This window comes from Pleurodeles waltl, chromosome 4_2 (genome assembly GCF_031143425.1).
Source record: "Pleurodeles waltl isolate 20211129_DDA chromosome 4_2, aPleWal1.hap1.20221129, whole genome shotgun sequence".
Taxonomy (NCBI): Eukaryota; Metazoa; Chordata; class Amphibia; order Caudata; family Salamandridae; genus Pleurodeles; species Pleurodeles waltl.
Genome location: NC_090443.1, coordinates 427,659,844 through 427,676,609, shown reverse-complemented (window position 1 = coordinate 427,676,609; position 16,766 = coordinate 427,659,844). Strand labels below are relative to the sequence as shown.

At 41.8% G+C, this 16,766-nt stretch overlaps 1 protein-coding gene across 5 annotated transcripts in view; it reads right to left on the bottom strand.

The window, feature by feature from the left end:
• Nucleotides 1-3,746: 3,746 nt before the first annotated feature.
• Nucleotides 3,747-16,766, bottom strand: part of BRD4 (bromodomain containing 4) — a 1,024,368-nt gene continuing 1,011,348 nt past the window's right edge. For all 5 annotated transcript variants that reach the window (XM_069231688.1, XM_069231690.1, XM_069231691.1 and 2 more), the window contains one exon: nt 3,747-15,111. In XM_069231688.1, the coding sequence (XP_069087789.1) occupies nt 15,043-15,111 (69 nt within the window). In that variant the 3' untranslated portion in view covers nt 3,747-15,042. The remainder of the gene's footprint in view (nt 15,112-16,766) is intronic.

The window sequence follows — 16,766 nt, the reverse complement described above, 5'->3', positions numbered from 1 at the left end:
TGGCAGAAGGGTTGGGGGGTTGGTGGGGGCGCGAGAGCACTGGTTGGGGTGCACTGCACTGGTTTGTCGCTATGCACCCCAACCAGTGGAAAACCTCTTTTTCCCCAAGGCCTCCATCTGTTTCACTTCCCTGTCAGGAGGAGTGGTCGGGAATGATATTGAGTTAGTTTTACTGGCCAAAACCTGAACTATAAGGCTCTCTGGAGCAGGATGAGGAAATCTAGGTCACCCAAAGTGGGGTGAGAGCAACTGGCAACCTGTTGATTAACAGAAAGACCAGAGCAGGATTTAGCCCCGGTCGCCAAAAGCATATCTGTAAGTGCCTCATTAAAGGGAAGAAGGGACTTTGAACTGGTTTTGCCAGGCCAAAGCACTTCAGTTAAGACACTGGTCTAGATTTTTCTAATTAGGAAGCTGAAGATGAAGAACCTCTGCCATCTTCCCCATTACCACTGCCAAAGAGGAGCTTTCCCCTGTGGCAGGTCCAGGAGGTGAAAGCAACCCAGTGTCCAAGGCAGTATCTAGACCACTGGCCTATCTTGGCGATCCTCATATCAATTTTTCTTTTGACAGGGCTGGATAAACTCATCCTCAGCATCATAGTGGTCATTGTCTGAAACTGGGTCAAACAATTCATGGACAATAAGAACTCTACTAGAGGGCAAGGGCACTGCATCAGAGTCAGAAGGATGGCTCGGTCAAGGTAGAGCAGTCTTGGCACCAAAGCACGACAGGTTGGCCATTGTCTTCTGGAGTTGATGGTGCAGTCGGCTCGCATTCCGGCATTGATTGGAGAGGGAACAGGTACTCAAGTGGGTCTTGGGCCTAGAACGAATCCACACATCCCAACTGTCACCCACAGCAGACCCATCTGTGGAAGTCACGCTGGAGGCTGCTCAGCTCCTTGGGGCCTGCAGGTATACCAGAGTGAGTTGGTAATGTGCCAAAAAGTGGAACCACGGAATTCCTCGACCATATGCGTCACTGATGGCCCTGGAAATTCAGATTGCAGCAGGATCCAGGTTGGGAATCAGCTCTAAAAGAGAACAGTTTTGGGAGCAAGATCAATAGGCATGATGGCGCCCTCGAGCCTTCTCAGGAAATCGAGAGTAGTGGGACGAGTCCCATGTGGACTTTGTGTTGTCTCCTTGATTTACCTGAAGATATGAACTGTCCCTCAGAGCAGGACAAGGACTTTTGTTTAGACCCTAGCAGGTCATGACCTAGAGTCTAGTGGTATTTCGTCACTTCCCAATCAAAGATGGCCTTGGAGTGCATCAAGGTGAGGTCAATGCAGGCCTTGAAGTCATGGTCTGACCCCATGCACCGCAGGCCAATCATGTGTAGGTCAGTCAATGACTTCTGCTTGCGACGTTCCCCATAAGGTTAAAACCCTGGTGACATATCTGCACACTGTAGAAAACATTTAGAAATTTGAAAAAACAGTCCCGAAAGAGACAGAGTAGCTCCGGATTTGAATCCATTTGCGTGGAAAGAAAGGAATTGATGTCAGTGTGCCTGGGGGGCACTTCTATAGGATCTCTAGCATCACTTCCGGAGCAGCGTGACACTGGTGTTGAGACGCATGGTGCCGCCTTGCAGTGCAAAGGGGTACTGCTGGCAAATTTACAGAACTGACACTTGGGGAAATATTCAAAAGATGAGGCATCTATGGTTAGAAGTCTCTATCAGAACACAAGAGCAGTCAGAAACTGGGGTGGGATGGGTCTTTAATTACAGCAGATCCTCATCTGCAGTAATCTATATTTTAATGGGCTTGAGTGTGCCTGCTTTGGAAGTAGATACAATTTTGCAGACGTTTACATCACAGGCTCTATAATGTCTGGCACCCGAGGACCAACTGGAGCTATATGCTGCAGTCTCAAAAGTAACTAAGGTTATGCAAGGGAGTTTGGGAGGGCTTACTAAGCTTCATTGCACTTCTTGCCAACACGTCCTAGAAAATAATATCAAAAGTTATACCCCTTTTTCATGATCTGGTTGATGGACTAGAATCTTTTTCAGTCCAACAAAGTGCAGGAGTGCATCTTTTGTCCAATCCTCATAGGCTTCAGGGATTTCCCTTTGTGGAGTACATGTACAAGGTCTCAATTGGGGGAGAGTGCCCTCACGTTTTGTTACGCCAATGCTGTGAAACTGATTGTTAGGCATTACTGTCAAAATAGTATTCGATGGCAAAGACACAGCCACAGTTGGCTGTCCAACAGGAGACACTGCTGCATCTGACTACGGTCAATCATCTGTACTGTTTTAACCCTATTCTATGGGGAGTTTTCAGAGATTAATACATTGGTGCACTGTTCTTTGGAGTATTAGCTCGTATCCAAGGGCCAATTCCTCTGTAGCTCTTCTTTAGTGGTACCAAATGCAGGTGACCTCTTCAGAACGTAGGAGAACTTTCTGTGAATAGATGGAGACCTTGACCATTTTGTCTAACTGCCCCAGCTGTAGTTTTGAAAGGTGGTCCATGTCAATGTCTTCCACCTAAGATGTCTAACTTCCTGACGTCACATATGAGGGTGTCTTGAAGTCTATCTCCTTGATGCCAAACTGTTATGACAGTGTCCTCACTCGAAAAGGTGATGGGGTATACAACTGCAATCTATGATGGTCTGCCCTTAATTGTATGTTCTGACTGAGTAAGAAACGCCAAATAGTGAACCCGTAACCTTGACAAATACCTTGACCATGCATAACATCGAGTGACAATTATTCTTTCTTTAATTTCTGGTAGGAAGACTCAAATGACATCACCAAGGACAGTGCTTAGGTGTAAAAAGAACTTGCTCTAGCCTCATCACCACGTGGAGATGAAGCAACAGCAACGTCAAGATGGTAGGGACGCGCTCACCTTCTCTGCTTTTTAGGTTTATGATTCATGACACCTGAGGCAAAAAGGACATGGTATTCTGTCATGGCTGCCAGCCAGGCATAGGATGCAAAGGTTGTGAGTCCTGTTTCTGACTTCTTCCTCCCACATGTGAGGCACATAAACAATTAAGGTATTCCTCTTGAAAGAAAAAAAACATTAGTGAACTAGAAGAGACGCTTGCAATGGTGGAAAAGAGCAAGAGAACACCCTCTACTGCTTTGGAACCTGTAACTTACACAAAGCACCATTCCAAAGAGAAAGAAATGAGAAAAGCATAGTGTTCATGCATTCTCACACTGGAGATCAACTACCCGGCGCTGTGCCTAAGGCGATACTTAGGTAGTCTGACACCTTAAAGAAACATTGCATTTTTTGTAGCTCCAAAAGTCTAAAGGCTACCCATGCCTCTCTGAGCACTGCCTTTAATTTTCTTGAGTTTTAAACACCAAAAATTAGTTCACTGGGTTGCATCTCATAAGAATTTGAATATTTATGAAGGCTGCTTTCGTTTTTTCAAAGCAGTGAACTTAAATAAATGTTTGACAAGTTAGAAAGGCATGGTTAAGGTTTAGTTTTAAAGTTTTGCCAGAGAGATACTTCTGTAAACTGTTACTCAGTGTTCCAAGAAAATCAGCAACGGTATGTGAGATTATAGAAAAAGTAACTGACAAAGCAAAACATTAAACCACAAAAAAGGCTCCAACATACTAGTAATGGCACTGAAATGTATACGTCAAATGGACATATTCATACTGCATTCTTATGCTGCAGCACATTTCTACCAATCTGACTACTGTGTGAGTGGGCAGAAGGATATTGTTTAAAATTATTAAAAATAAAACAACACACCCACTTTATATTCAGTACAAATATTTATTTTTGCAATGGACTGCACAAAAAAACCTTTTACTATACATGTGAAAAGTCTATTAATTTCCTTCTACAAACGCCTAAACTGTTTAATACAACTGTTAAATTCAATGACATAATTTTTCTTCTAGAACTCTGTGCAGTACGAAGTACACCAGCGTGTCACCCTCCTATTCGTTCCACAGGAGTTAGAAGAGGGGGAACTGTGCTGGCCACACATCAGAGACTAGACATCAGATGCAAGACTATGCTTTCCTGAAAATGACAAAGCTGTTGCATGTGTAGAGTCAGCAAGTAGTGGGGACGGGTTGGATTTACCAAGGTAAAATTTGTCAATACTTTGCCTATTTGAGGAACAACCCAAGAAAAAACACATACATGTAGCAAAACGGATCAAAAAAACAAGAATTGCAAAATTACCTTTGGCAGAAAGATTAGCCATTTTTCGAGCTGTCACTACCTACTGGTCTCTTTGATCCAATGCGCGTAACAACACACGATGGAGCAAATTACTGATAGGTGAGCAACTTAAAAAAATATATATATATTTTACAATGCTTCGTGGCTAAAATGCAAAAAATAAAGAAAGGAAGTACAGAGGCAATATTTCAAGTTGCAGTCACAAAACAATCTCAGGGGCTTTTCATTCATACGAACAAGCTATGAAACCACTGCCACAACTCGAAGAGGGTGTGTTGGTAAATCTACTGCAGACAGGTACAGTTTGGCAAATTACAAATATGATTAAACTATTAGGAACTGAATTAGGATCAAACAGCTAAGGACTTACACATTTGTTTTTGCATACAATTAAATTATATATATATATATAAATTTATCTTACATACTAGGTGCTTTCTTGTTAGCAGTACAGCACTCTATTATGCTTATGTAGGTTATATGTACATTGTGGAACTGTCACTCAAAGGGTTAGGGTTGGGGTGCTCAAGTATGTTCACACTGACAAGCCAGGGTTGACAAATGCACCCAGAAAAAACCCTGAGATTAAAAACAAACAAAAATGTTTGGATGAAAAGACAGAATACTGCAATATTTATACATTTTAAAAGTGCACCAGTGTGGGCTTAAAACAGACAACAAATCCCAGACAGGCACCAAGCACACTATAAACTTTTCAGGTATATATGTTTTCATCCAGGATAAAGAGAAAAAAACTAACACCTATGAATTGTCCCCATGTGGGGACTTTATGATTACAAGTGATCAGATGATATTCATACTTGGTTTTCCAACATCAGCATGAGGGCAAATTCGACTAACGTAGAATTTGATTACAAGCATTAACATGCGTGGGAATGTAGAGTGAGCAAAACAAAATCTGCTTTGGTGGAGGAGAATGACAATTTTCTCAAAATGATTCAAACAGCCAGTGCACACTTCTGTTTGATCTGCAGAAACAAAAAAACTATGTAAAAGACAAGAAGGGCGACCAAAGGGACACTAAAATCTTTCTGAACCAACAGTTTTAAGACAACCACTGTATTCATTAACAAAAGTGCTGCTTAAATATCTAAAGGCAAATAGGCTGAGGCTCCGAAAACCTGAGGCCAGATGACAGTCATGAACATCTTTTTTTTTTTCTTCTTCAAATTATGACTCTCAAAATGATAAATGTGGCAGTGCTCTTTTTTTATAGGAATGCAGCTATTACAATATTATATACAATAAAAAAAACTGCGGAACAGAAGGTCTCATTAACAGGTAATATGTAGCAGGAATTGATTTCTTACCAATACATCGGAACGCTGTTCACAAAACACAATAAGTTTCAATTATTGTTAAAAAAAAAAGGTATATTTGCCATTTCATCCTCTCCTGACCATAAACCAGAACAGAACTACAGGTCTCTTACTTCGGACAGCTACATTTTTATAACTAATAAGTGATGTCAATTTGGAGAAATCCTGTGCTGTGATGTTTACAAATGCTTCCAAAAATAAAAGCAATACTAAGCCTTAAAAATATCGTGGGAACCTCTCCACCTAATCCCACTATAAATTAAAGCTCAAATACCAAGCCCATCTTGACAGAATTGCATGCCAGTGGCACACTTCATAATCTTTGGGCATTCTTGAGGAGTGTCAAGTTTAGAAAAACAACAACGCACCAATACTCATTTGCAGATGACTTCTGTGGTTGTAGGATGTTTTTTGTGACCAAGATTACCAACACACAACGGAGTGCATATCCTAGCCGAACTGAACCTGTTAAGAAAAGTGGTACTCAAAACGAGGTCTAAAGGTAAGATAAAGAGCAGGGTTTTTTTAAATGTAAAATTGCTGAAAGGAGAAACAAGCTGAACTTAGATAATAACATGAGGCAAAATTGCTCTATGCTGACCTCCAACCACACACAATGTTAGCTACTGAAAGAAATTTAATGTCTTAGTCTTCTTAAAGTAGTCAAGGGGCACCTTTCTTTAGCATCCCCTTTTGAGGGTTAGTATAGAACCCAGATCTGTAGCATCTGGTTGGCTTGGGAGATAAGGTCCCACAGATTACACTAAAATAGAGATCTGGGTATATCTGAAAATGATTTTGGGGACTTCATCGAGAAAGTAGTATTTGTCACACTGAGAACTACAGATAATGTTCTGAAGAATAAGTTGCCATTTCTGGGAACAATGTTCCCAAGAGTCAAAGCTTCAGAGAAATCCATCAAGTCAATGGGAGCTTAGGAGAACCGTGAACATCTATGTCCTGGCAAAACAAAGAAATAGACTGGGCCTGTTTTTATCCTTTGTGGTTAGGCCTTTAAAAGACAGAAGTGTAACATCCACCCTTATCCCAGACCCCAGCAGACTCAAGAAAATATCACAGTTGGCTCAACACTCCAGATATTTTCTATTGAAGGCAGACGGCATTAGATCATGCTCCATTCCTTTGGCTTAGGGGAAACTTAAAAACTAGCAGGCCTACGACAATTATGTTTAGCTATCCAAGGGCACATCTAGGAATAAAAAAAAACATATTACTCACCTACTACAAAGATATGCGGCTGCAAAAGCCAGTACTCTTGGGACATGGTCTGGAATCTTCATTTTATAACTCACTTTCAGCCTTCCATGTTATATGTGAATTACACCCTACTTGCCTTATTTTCATCGAATGCATTTTTTATTATGCCTTGCTTTTGTACAACTGGAGTTTCTTGCATTAAGATAACTCACAGTGGCTACTTTCGACCCCCTGGAAGCCAAACCAACCGTTAATAATAAAAAATAAAATAAAATAAAAAAACAACAGAACGACAAGGTCAACAATTAACACTTTGGCAGGTCTCTTTTGCCCAATGAGGACCCTGCACGGATATGGTTTTGGTACTTTCAAGGCAACACAGGCAGCCACCAAAACAGAATGAGTTCAAAGATACTCACAGGACATTTGGATCCCCCCTCACTTCTTTTTTGAAGCGACTCTTAATGAGATTGTTGTTGATACCCTACAACTACAAACTTTTTTCCAAGAAGCTTATAATGAACTCATTACTGCAGATCCACGCCGAGATAAGATACTAGTGAATACATTCTTCTAGAAAACACTTTACTTGTGGCACATTCCACTTTTTTGCGCACTACTTTGAATTCTGTCATCTTCGCCAATTTTCATTTGAAAGTAGAAAGTGTCAGGAGGGCAAATGTTGGGCACAGAATCCATAAAAATAAGTCATAAATCAAAGGAGTTCTTCTATAGACTTTCTCATCGACTGATATGCCAAAGATAAGCAGTATGCCATAAAACATACAAAGAGCCGTAAACTGAATCTTGTACCAGTGATGCATAATATCCAAACACCTCAATGCACAGAAATAGGCTATCCCTCAGAATCCATGTTATTAGAATCACTTGTTAGCACTGAAACAGTATTAATATGGCTAATGCAGTGATTTGCATTTGTAAAGTGGTGGCGAGAAAGGGTCTGAGGGGTTGTTGCTGAAAAAGGTGAATCTTGTAACCAGCTATCAATAACGTTAAATTATTTCCTTAAACGTTTGCCTACTTTGACGAAGGGTGGCTTGCCCACAACCTAGAAAATCCTTAGAAAGTGCAATGTATCGGCAGCTTCTTGCTAAATTTTCGACTATATCTGCAACTTGCTTCCACTGCCCATTGAATGACCTACATTGGACTTGAATAGTAGCAGAACAAAATGAATACCCTCTCTCAACTGTTTATATTTTTCAATTTGATTTGACCATCTTTACCTCCACCAACTATATTTTGTATTTACTTGCTCTGTTGAATGGCTAGGTGTTGCTGAAGTTCTCCAGATACAACCGATTATGAAAATGCATGAATATAATGCCATGTGTCATGACACACACGCAACCCTTAACTGCATAATAAATATGGTATATAAAATTAACATATGCTCACTGGGCCATTCTGGTTCATTAATGTACCACAGTAGAAACAGAACCAGAGATCAATGCTTCTACACAACTATGCACAGAGAAGATCCACCTTACCCCGATGCTAAACTGACTTGCAAATCACTCTGGGGCATCTCGTCAAAGGGATATTGAAACCCCTGCTGAAAAAGCACTAGATGTTCCTTGTACCAGAAGGTGCAGGAGGAAAGAGCAACTTTTAGTGATTACTGCATGAAAGGGGGGCTTGCTCTCCCCAATCCTGAACCCTATAATTTTCTTTGATTAGGAAAAAGAACAAGCTCTGATTCAGTCATCATGGTGGAGTAAACTAAGGAAGACGGGAGTAAATTAGTGAACACAGTACAGGAAGCCTTTTTTTTCTACTTAGCAACAAAAAATAAGTTCACGTATATTTTTCGGGATGGGTGTTTTCGAAGGAAAGAAGCAGGAAAACTCAAATGTCCTTTGATATGCTGTGTAGTACAGTGGTATTTTAACACCTCTTCAAAGCACTTCAACGCACTCACGTACAATACCCAAAATCTGTCACCAAGCAAGATATCAGACTGCAAGACAGCCTTGAATCACCATGCTTACCTTTCATTATTCAGGCAGGCTGTTTCAGAATTGTCATATGACTACAGGTCAATGCAATCTGATTTTTTGCAGTCTGCCTCTGAAAATGCTGTATGCTTTCCTCTCCGGAATACCATTTGCACACACAGACACACACACTAGAGAGCGAACATTCAGGCAAGTAAATCTCGGGATTAAAATCCAGACTTGCTATCTGTAACCTGTACACACACTCACAAAATCAGCCGAACACACACATACAGCATAAAAGCAAAAGCCACGCACCCCAGTACAATATATTCAATTTTCCTGCAATACTATTTTAGAATGTTAAATGTTACCATCTCCTATAACGTGGTATCCTGGCAAATGTATACATAAGACTTCCACTGACTGTCATTTAAAGGCACTAAAAGATAACAGCGATACTCTCCTATTGTGAGTAGTTTAAATATGTGCCCAAAATGACATGCAGACAAACACTGCTTCCGGTAAAGTAGGTGGAGCACTCAAAGAAAACTAAGCAGCCTCCTTCAATTAGTCTTAAGAAAACTTCAGCAGAATGGGGTCCTTTACCAGCGCCGTACGGCGCATTCAATGCTCAACACACATAATTTGCCTAACAATCTAGAGCCAACTAGGCTGGCAAAAAACGGCAACACGATCCTTAGTTCTAATGCACGTTCTCGAGGAGGCAGAGACTGCTTCCAATGCCATCCTGTACTTCCTGTCGGGTGTCTTCGGGAAGAATGGCTGACCTCTTTAGTACAAGACCGAACAACCCAAAAGAGTAGGTAGAGTGAAAAATAAAAGTAACAGGCAGCATCCAGCAAATATGGCAACGGCAGGAATTATGATTGAAGCAGAATACAAGAGTTCAAAGTGAATGTGTGTGGGGGTGCAAGGCTGAAAACAGGAGTAGTGCAGCTAATCTCCATAACGATGGGAAAAGGCATTATTGTAACAGATTAAGACTTGCCATCAGAGAACAGGGAAATCAATCTCAAAGTTGCTTCCAGCTATTTAGGCTCAACTGCACAAAAAGTGTAGACAAGAGATGATGCAGGGACGCATGTTGATTACGCAGCCACATTAAAACTACAGCAGGCTCTTTGTTTAATACAGATGAAAAAATGATCACCAAGACTAGCCTATGGAACCAGAATAGGGGTCTTACTACTGGACAAATGGGCAGTCATCTCGAGATTCATACAGTGATGACCCATATTCTGCCCTGTACGATGTCATCTCAGAGGAGCAAACAGTATGTGGTGGAAACACAAAGTTAAGAGAAAAGAGTTTAATCAGAAAAAATATTCATAAAAATACTGAAGTAGCACTTTCATAAAGTGAAATCCTCTTGAGCACATTTTTTTCCTATAAATCTATAAATGTCGCTTGCAAAAGACCAGATTCTCACTATAACCTGGAGCAGGTCCACCTTCAAGGGGGAGGACATGAGAGAAAACGCAGCAGGCCCAAGGATTTACTGTCTACAGAAACATACCCTCCCGTAGATAGAACACATCAATTTTCGTTGAACTGGGCTACAAAACACTTTGAGAGCTGAGTGTACAAACATCAGGGCGGATGCGTAAACAGAACCTCTGACTATATCGAACACGAGTCTCCGAGAGCACGTCTGACTTTAGGGGGCTGACTTGAGAGTATAAGCACTGCACAGCATTTTTGGGCTCGTTTGCCTTCCTAGGATAATTGCTATCCATTAATATTCCTTTTGTTTCTCAAGTTGTATGTTTACTGTGGTGTGGACACAAAGAATATTCCAGTTTGTTATTGCATAAAGAAATGGCAAAATCTCGAATTGGGCTCAAATATTTAATAATGTGTTCTTCTCGAGATCAGTGAAAACAGTGTCAATTTGCTAAGGTGTTCCAATACTCCGGCTATGTAAACCTTCATAAAATGAGGTAAAGTCAAAAGTGGCACTGCCCAGCTATAGTACATTCTAAAGCATGGTTGTTTTTTCACGAATATCTCAGAAAACATCTTACTGATCATAAGTCTGAAGAAGCTATGTCACGTCTTGCGCCTACCCAACACTTCTGAACATGGCTTTGATAGGCTATCAGCAGTGGACTACCATGACTGCATGAGTTTCTGCAGCACATCTAAAACGGCCTCTGTTCACAAATATGCATGTAAGAAGTCACCGAAGAGCTTCACCTAAATGCTGCAAAATATAAACTTAATAGTATCCTCCAAAATATTGTGTTTTTCAAGAAGTGAAAGTAAGAAATGCTGCAAATGTGGTCCTTTTCCTTTCGCCATAGAACACAAAGGTAAGGAGTTGCAGGAAGTTTTGAAGTGCACTACAAATAATGCTTCTTCTTGTGGGATTGCTACAAAAAGAAACTACCTACAGCGAACTCCAGTATTGCTCCCAGACAGATGGTTATTAGGTCACATTTTACCGTAGCAATAATGCAGCAGTGCCCTCCGCTCTTCTAAAACCGGAAGGGGTTGAAGAACATAATACCACACCACCTAAAGGCTACCACTTAACTTAAAGCAACGGAAGGAAGAAAACGATTGAGAGTTGATACGACTATGATAGTTGTAGGCACAAGTGACGTGCCAAGTTAAAAAAATAAAAAAAGAAGCGCTACAGGTAACAATAAAAGAGGAAGGGGCTAAGTGAAAATACAGTTTCAAGTTTAAGAATTATGGAAATAAGATGTTGTGTATACACACTACAGTATAAGGACATTCCTTGTGCTCTCATAGTCAAATTTCAAATGAAATACTAAGCATAAAACTATGACTTGAAGAGGGCAGTCTCGCGAGGAGAATTAACTTCAGAAGTTCCGCAAATACAGCACTTTTACAGGGCAGATATGAATTGTATAACATAGTTTGATACAGCAGCTGGGTACTTGCTTAGTACAGTCCTGGCCCAGTAGGTCCCTTTGGCATTGCAACCATATTACATCTGTATACCTGCCACATGGTTCATCTAAGCCGTCCACAAAGATGTCTCCTGACCATCCTGTTTCTTCCTATTCTACACTGCTCCATGTCAACAAACAAAACTGATGATTGTTAGAGCCTGCGTGGTGGTTTTTACGGCTCGGATTTCCACAAAGTGGCTGTCAGGAACAGATGATCAAGAATAAGGAGCAATGTCTCTATCAACAGACCTCAGGCACACTCGCGGGAAAGTAAGACAGATTACCTCTGAGCAGATTAGTTAATCCAAAAACACCGTCATAGTCAAAAACACTTCTCTAGCAACAAGGCTTCCAGGAAAAATATGTTATCTGGTTCTTGGAACGGACCTTCAGACTCAATGAATTAGCCAAATTTGGCTCACCTCTGCATCCGAATGCGTGAGCCCCAACTGCACTTACACTCCAATCAGCTCTGCATACATGTGCAAAAAACAAAACAAAAGGAGACACGCAAAATAGTGATGTTTGTGGTAGCTTCAATGTTGGCACAAGTTGTCGTTGGTTGGGGATCATCATGCCTTCAAGATATGTGCCCGGTGGAGGAAATTCAGCAAATATCAGGCAATCATTTATTGTACAAGATGTATGTTCATTTGTCGTACACTATCAATAAACGTGGTACACTCTTCATCTACACTCAAATCAAATCAGTACACTGGAATCCACCACACACCCCTTGCGTCATAGTAGCATTTATTCAAGGGTCTATCTCATACATCCAGCAGTTCGAAAATAAAATCAGAAAAACAACTTGTCAGTTTCTGGTAAACGTGGAATATTATTCGGAAAAGGCTACTTTCCTCAAAGTCAAAACCAACCGCTATTCCACATCTGAATGGCACAACGCAGCTGCACAGAAACTCCTGCCAGAATCTTCTACGCATTCATTTTAACTAGAAGATGAAGAATGAATCAGTTCAGAGAGACCTGGTGCCAACAAGACTGCCAGATGGTTCTGTGGACCAAAATGCCAGTCAAGAGAATCGAGGTTCTCTATATACTCTTGCGTACATGGTGAGAGATGGTTCGCTACATACGTTTGTACACATGGTACAAGACTGCCAGATGGTTCTGTGGACCAAAATGCCAGTCAAGAGAATCGAGGTTCTCTATATACTCTTGCGTACATGGTGAGAGATGGTTCGCTACATACGTTTGTACACATGGTGAGAGATGAACTGGAGAGAACAGCGAAGTCAACAGGATCAGGAATCACTCTGTGTACACTTGTATATATCGTGGGAGATAAACTGGAGAGCACAGCAAAATAAGAAGAATCAGGAGCTATACAGTGTGGGGTCAGGGGCCAAGCAGCGTACACACGAGTAAACCAAAATAACAGACAACTTTGAAACCAAATCAAAGATCGTATACAAAACTTACAATCCAGAACATAGACTGTTAGACAAAAATAAGCATGCCAAATCCTACTTGTGGTTGTATCCCCTACATTTGCGCAGCACTTGAGTAATGCAGCCTGGCGATGTGCATGCCATGGTCATTGCATCCTGGCATTTCATTTTGCTTCCTCAAAGAAATATCAAGACGCAAGGTTGTTTTGTTTGTGTTTGTGGTTTTTTGTTTTTGTTTTTTTTTTTAAAAAGAGACAAGTTTATTCCATGATCAGTACAGAGCAAATGCATATTCACTGTATCAAAGTAAAAGCAAGTGACTTCAGAAGCTTGTGAATACTGACATGCCAGTATTGCACTATATAGTGGGCATTTATGGCACAAAGGTAACAGTTCAAAAGATTTGTCAAAGAAAAAAACTGACTGAAACAATGGTCAATGTATGAATAATTAGCACACACGTACGCTGACCATACGTGTGCCTGCAATGCCGTGCTAATAGGAACAGTGTTGATGTCAACAATTTCGACGACACCCTCCCCAACCCCACAAATTCTTATTGGTACTTTTATCCCTGCTATTCTATTTAGAATTTTACTCATCCCAAACTTGACCCTGTTCAGTATGCCAGCTTCAAATGTAAAAACCTTTCTTTGCATTCTTTAAAATCATAAAAATCTACAGCTTTCAAGATAATAGGTTTCCAAAAAAAAACCCAACATAGCATTTGAAAACTGAGTAAAATAAAAAAAGGCCTTTGTGCAGTTATAGAGCTTGGTGTCTTATTTGCGAGCTTCTTTCCTTTTCACAACATCGGTCTCTTCAACATATTTGCTCAGAATACCAATAGTAAAATACAGCCACATTCCAAAAGTCCAGCCAGACTGCCAAGAGACTTCCCAGAAACGGGTTCCCCAATTTCCCCATATTATTATCTACCCCAGCAAGAGATAAAAAAAAATTACCACCACAAGATGAACATCTACTTCCGAACTTATGGCATCTCCCATGCCTGGAGAAAGATTGGGGGTGGGGGGGGAGGGGAAGCAGCAACATCAAGTGTGGAACACTAGTCCTCTCACTTTTCACACCAGGCAAGGTTGGACCAGCACTCCGATTTCTGAAACAAACTGCTTGGATTTAAGACTAATTGGAGAGGTGAGGTGGTTGTCAGGTAAGAACGGAACAGATGCTCAAAAATTCTGCTTCACAATTCCCTTTTTGAAAATTTGCATGGAATAGTTCCTGGAACGACCCGAATTAAAAAAAAAAACAATAATAATTACAGTAACAAAAAAACAACCCAACAACAAAAGAGAAGGCCAGTGGGAAGATACGCAGAAGGTATAGCCAGTGCTGGGGAAATAGCAAGTGAGTGCATTTTTTTTTTCCTTGTCGCCGCCCCAGCTGGCTTCCCTGTTAAACCAGAATTAAATAATTTGATCAGATTTCTGGCACAACCATCTCCTCATGTCAAAACAGCACTGCGTTTGCGGATTCTGCTCACATTGTCACATAGGGCCCTCTTTCTAAATATGTATATATACATAGATATATGTATATACATATATATATATACATGTGTCTATATCTTTAGGGTTAACAGCGCGTGCAATCCTGAATACACTGCGGAAACGTTTGGCATAGAAACAGTCTTGAGGTACTCAACACCCCTTCTTATCTCGGCTGTTGGACTCAGTTTCCAGATACCACTTTTAGGAGCACATGTACACTAGCCTCTGCAAGCCAGTGAGGAAGGGAGGATTTTAAGTCACACAGTAAGGCAAACTCTTCGTCGTCCTTCCAAGGCATCAGCTAAAAGATTCCAGGCAGCCCATACAGAGGGAAGCAAGCAGGCTTCTTCTCACCACCTCCTTGTGGTTCTGCCATCTCACTCCTTCTCCAGCTGCTCTTAACACTATTGAGTCTCAAAGGTTTGCCAGAGAGTAATAAATTGAACAGAAAGTCAAAGCAGAAAATGAGGTCTCAGAAAAGGTTCTCCTCAAATATTGCCAACAAGTCGCTCTGGAAATTCATGTCAATTGTGGCCGCCATCTGAAAAAAAAAAATAGAAAAAAAACTTTAAGAGGAGTGCATTAATGTCAAACTTGTGCTGTTGAAAAAATGTCAATGTTGTACTGTGCAAAATATATTGTTCGCTGAGTATTGGAAGTTGGCTCTGTATATTCTATTTCAAAGTAAGAAATGGCGTCCACAGAGTCCAAGGGCCCCCCTTAGAGGCTGATAGTGGCAATAATGGATAATACCAATGCTCTATTTGTGGTAGTGTGGTCGAGCAGTAGGCTTATCAGAGGGTAGTGTTAAGCATTTGTTGTACACACACATGCAATAAATGAGAACACACACTCAATGACTTAACTCCAGGCCAATAGGTTTTTATATAGAAAAATATTATTTTCTTAGTTTATTTTAAACCTACAAGATTCAGAATTCAAGTAAGTACATAAATTGTAAGGTACCTGGTATAGGTAAATATGGAACTTTGAAGTAAAACAGTAAGGTACACCGGCTTGGCAAAAATGACAATAAGCTATTTTAAAAGTGGACAAAGTACAAAAATCAACAGTTCCTGGGGGAGGTAAGTACAAGTTAGTTTAGCAGGTAAGTAAAGCACTTACAAGTTCAGCCTCCGGGGCATAGGCAGCCCACCATTGGGGGTTCAAGTCAACCCCAAACACCCAGCACCAGCAACACAGGGCCTGTCAGGTGCAGAGGTCAAGGAGGGGCCCAAATAACATAGGCCCCTATGGAGAGAGGGGCAGGGGTCAGAGGTCAAGGAGGGGCCCAAATACCATAGGCCCCTATGGAGAGAGGGGCGGGAGGTCACGGGGGTTCACAAACAGGCACAGAAAATACACGCTCAGCGGCACAGGGGCGGCCGGGTGCAGTGTGCAAAGTAGGTGTCGGGTTTTACACTGGTTTCAAAGGAGGGACCCAGGGTTCACTCTGGTGATGCAGGCAGGGCACAGGGGGGCTTCTTGGGCCAGCCACTGATTGGGCAAAGATGAGGGCCGTCTGCTGGTCACTCCTGCACCCGTAGTTGGTTTCTCTCGGGCCTGGGAGCTGCGGGTGCAGTGCTTCTTCTAGGCGTCAGGTTCTTTGTTACTGGGCAGTTGCGGTCAGGGGGAGCCTCTGGATTCTCTCTGCAGGAGTCACTGTGGGGGTGCAGGGAGGTCGTCTCAGGGTGGCCATGTCGTGGGAGTCACCTGGGGGTCCTCGCTGCATTGTTGGTTCTTCTGTACACCGGCCAGGGGCATCGGGTGCAAAGTGTTGAGGACAAAGTGTTGGGGACTCATGCTTCAGGAGTGAGGCTAGAGTCCCTTTAAAGTTGGTTTCTACTTTGTTTGGACAGAGCCGCTGTCCACAGGAGTTTCCTGGACCTTTAGGTTGCAGGGCAGTACTCTGAGTCGACAGAGGTCGCTGGTCCCGCTGGATGCATCGCTGTTGCAGGTTCTTTGAGTCTGGAAACAGGCCAGTAGGGCTGGGGCCAAGTCAGTTGTCGTCTCTGTCTTCTCTGCAGGACTTTCAGGTCAGAAGTCCTTCTTGTTTAGGTCGTCAGGAAATCTGTTTTCCTGGGTTCAGGGTCGCCCCTAAATACTCAATTTAGGGGTGTGTTTAGGGCTGGAGGGCAGTAGCCAATGGCTACTGTCCCTGAGGGTGGCTACACCCTCCTTGTGCCTCCTCCCTGT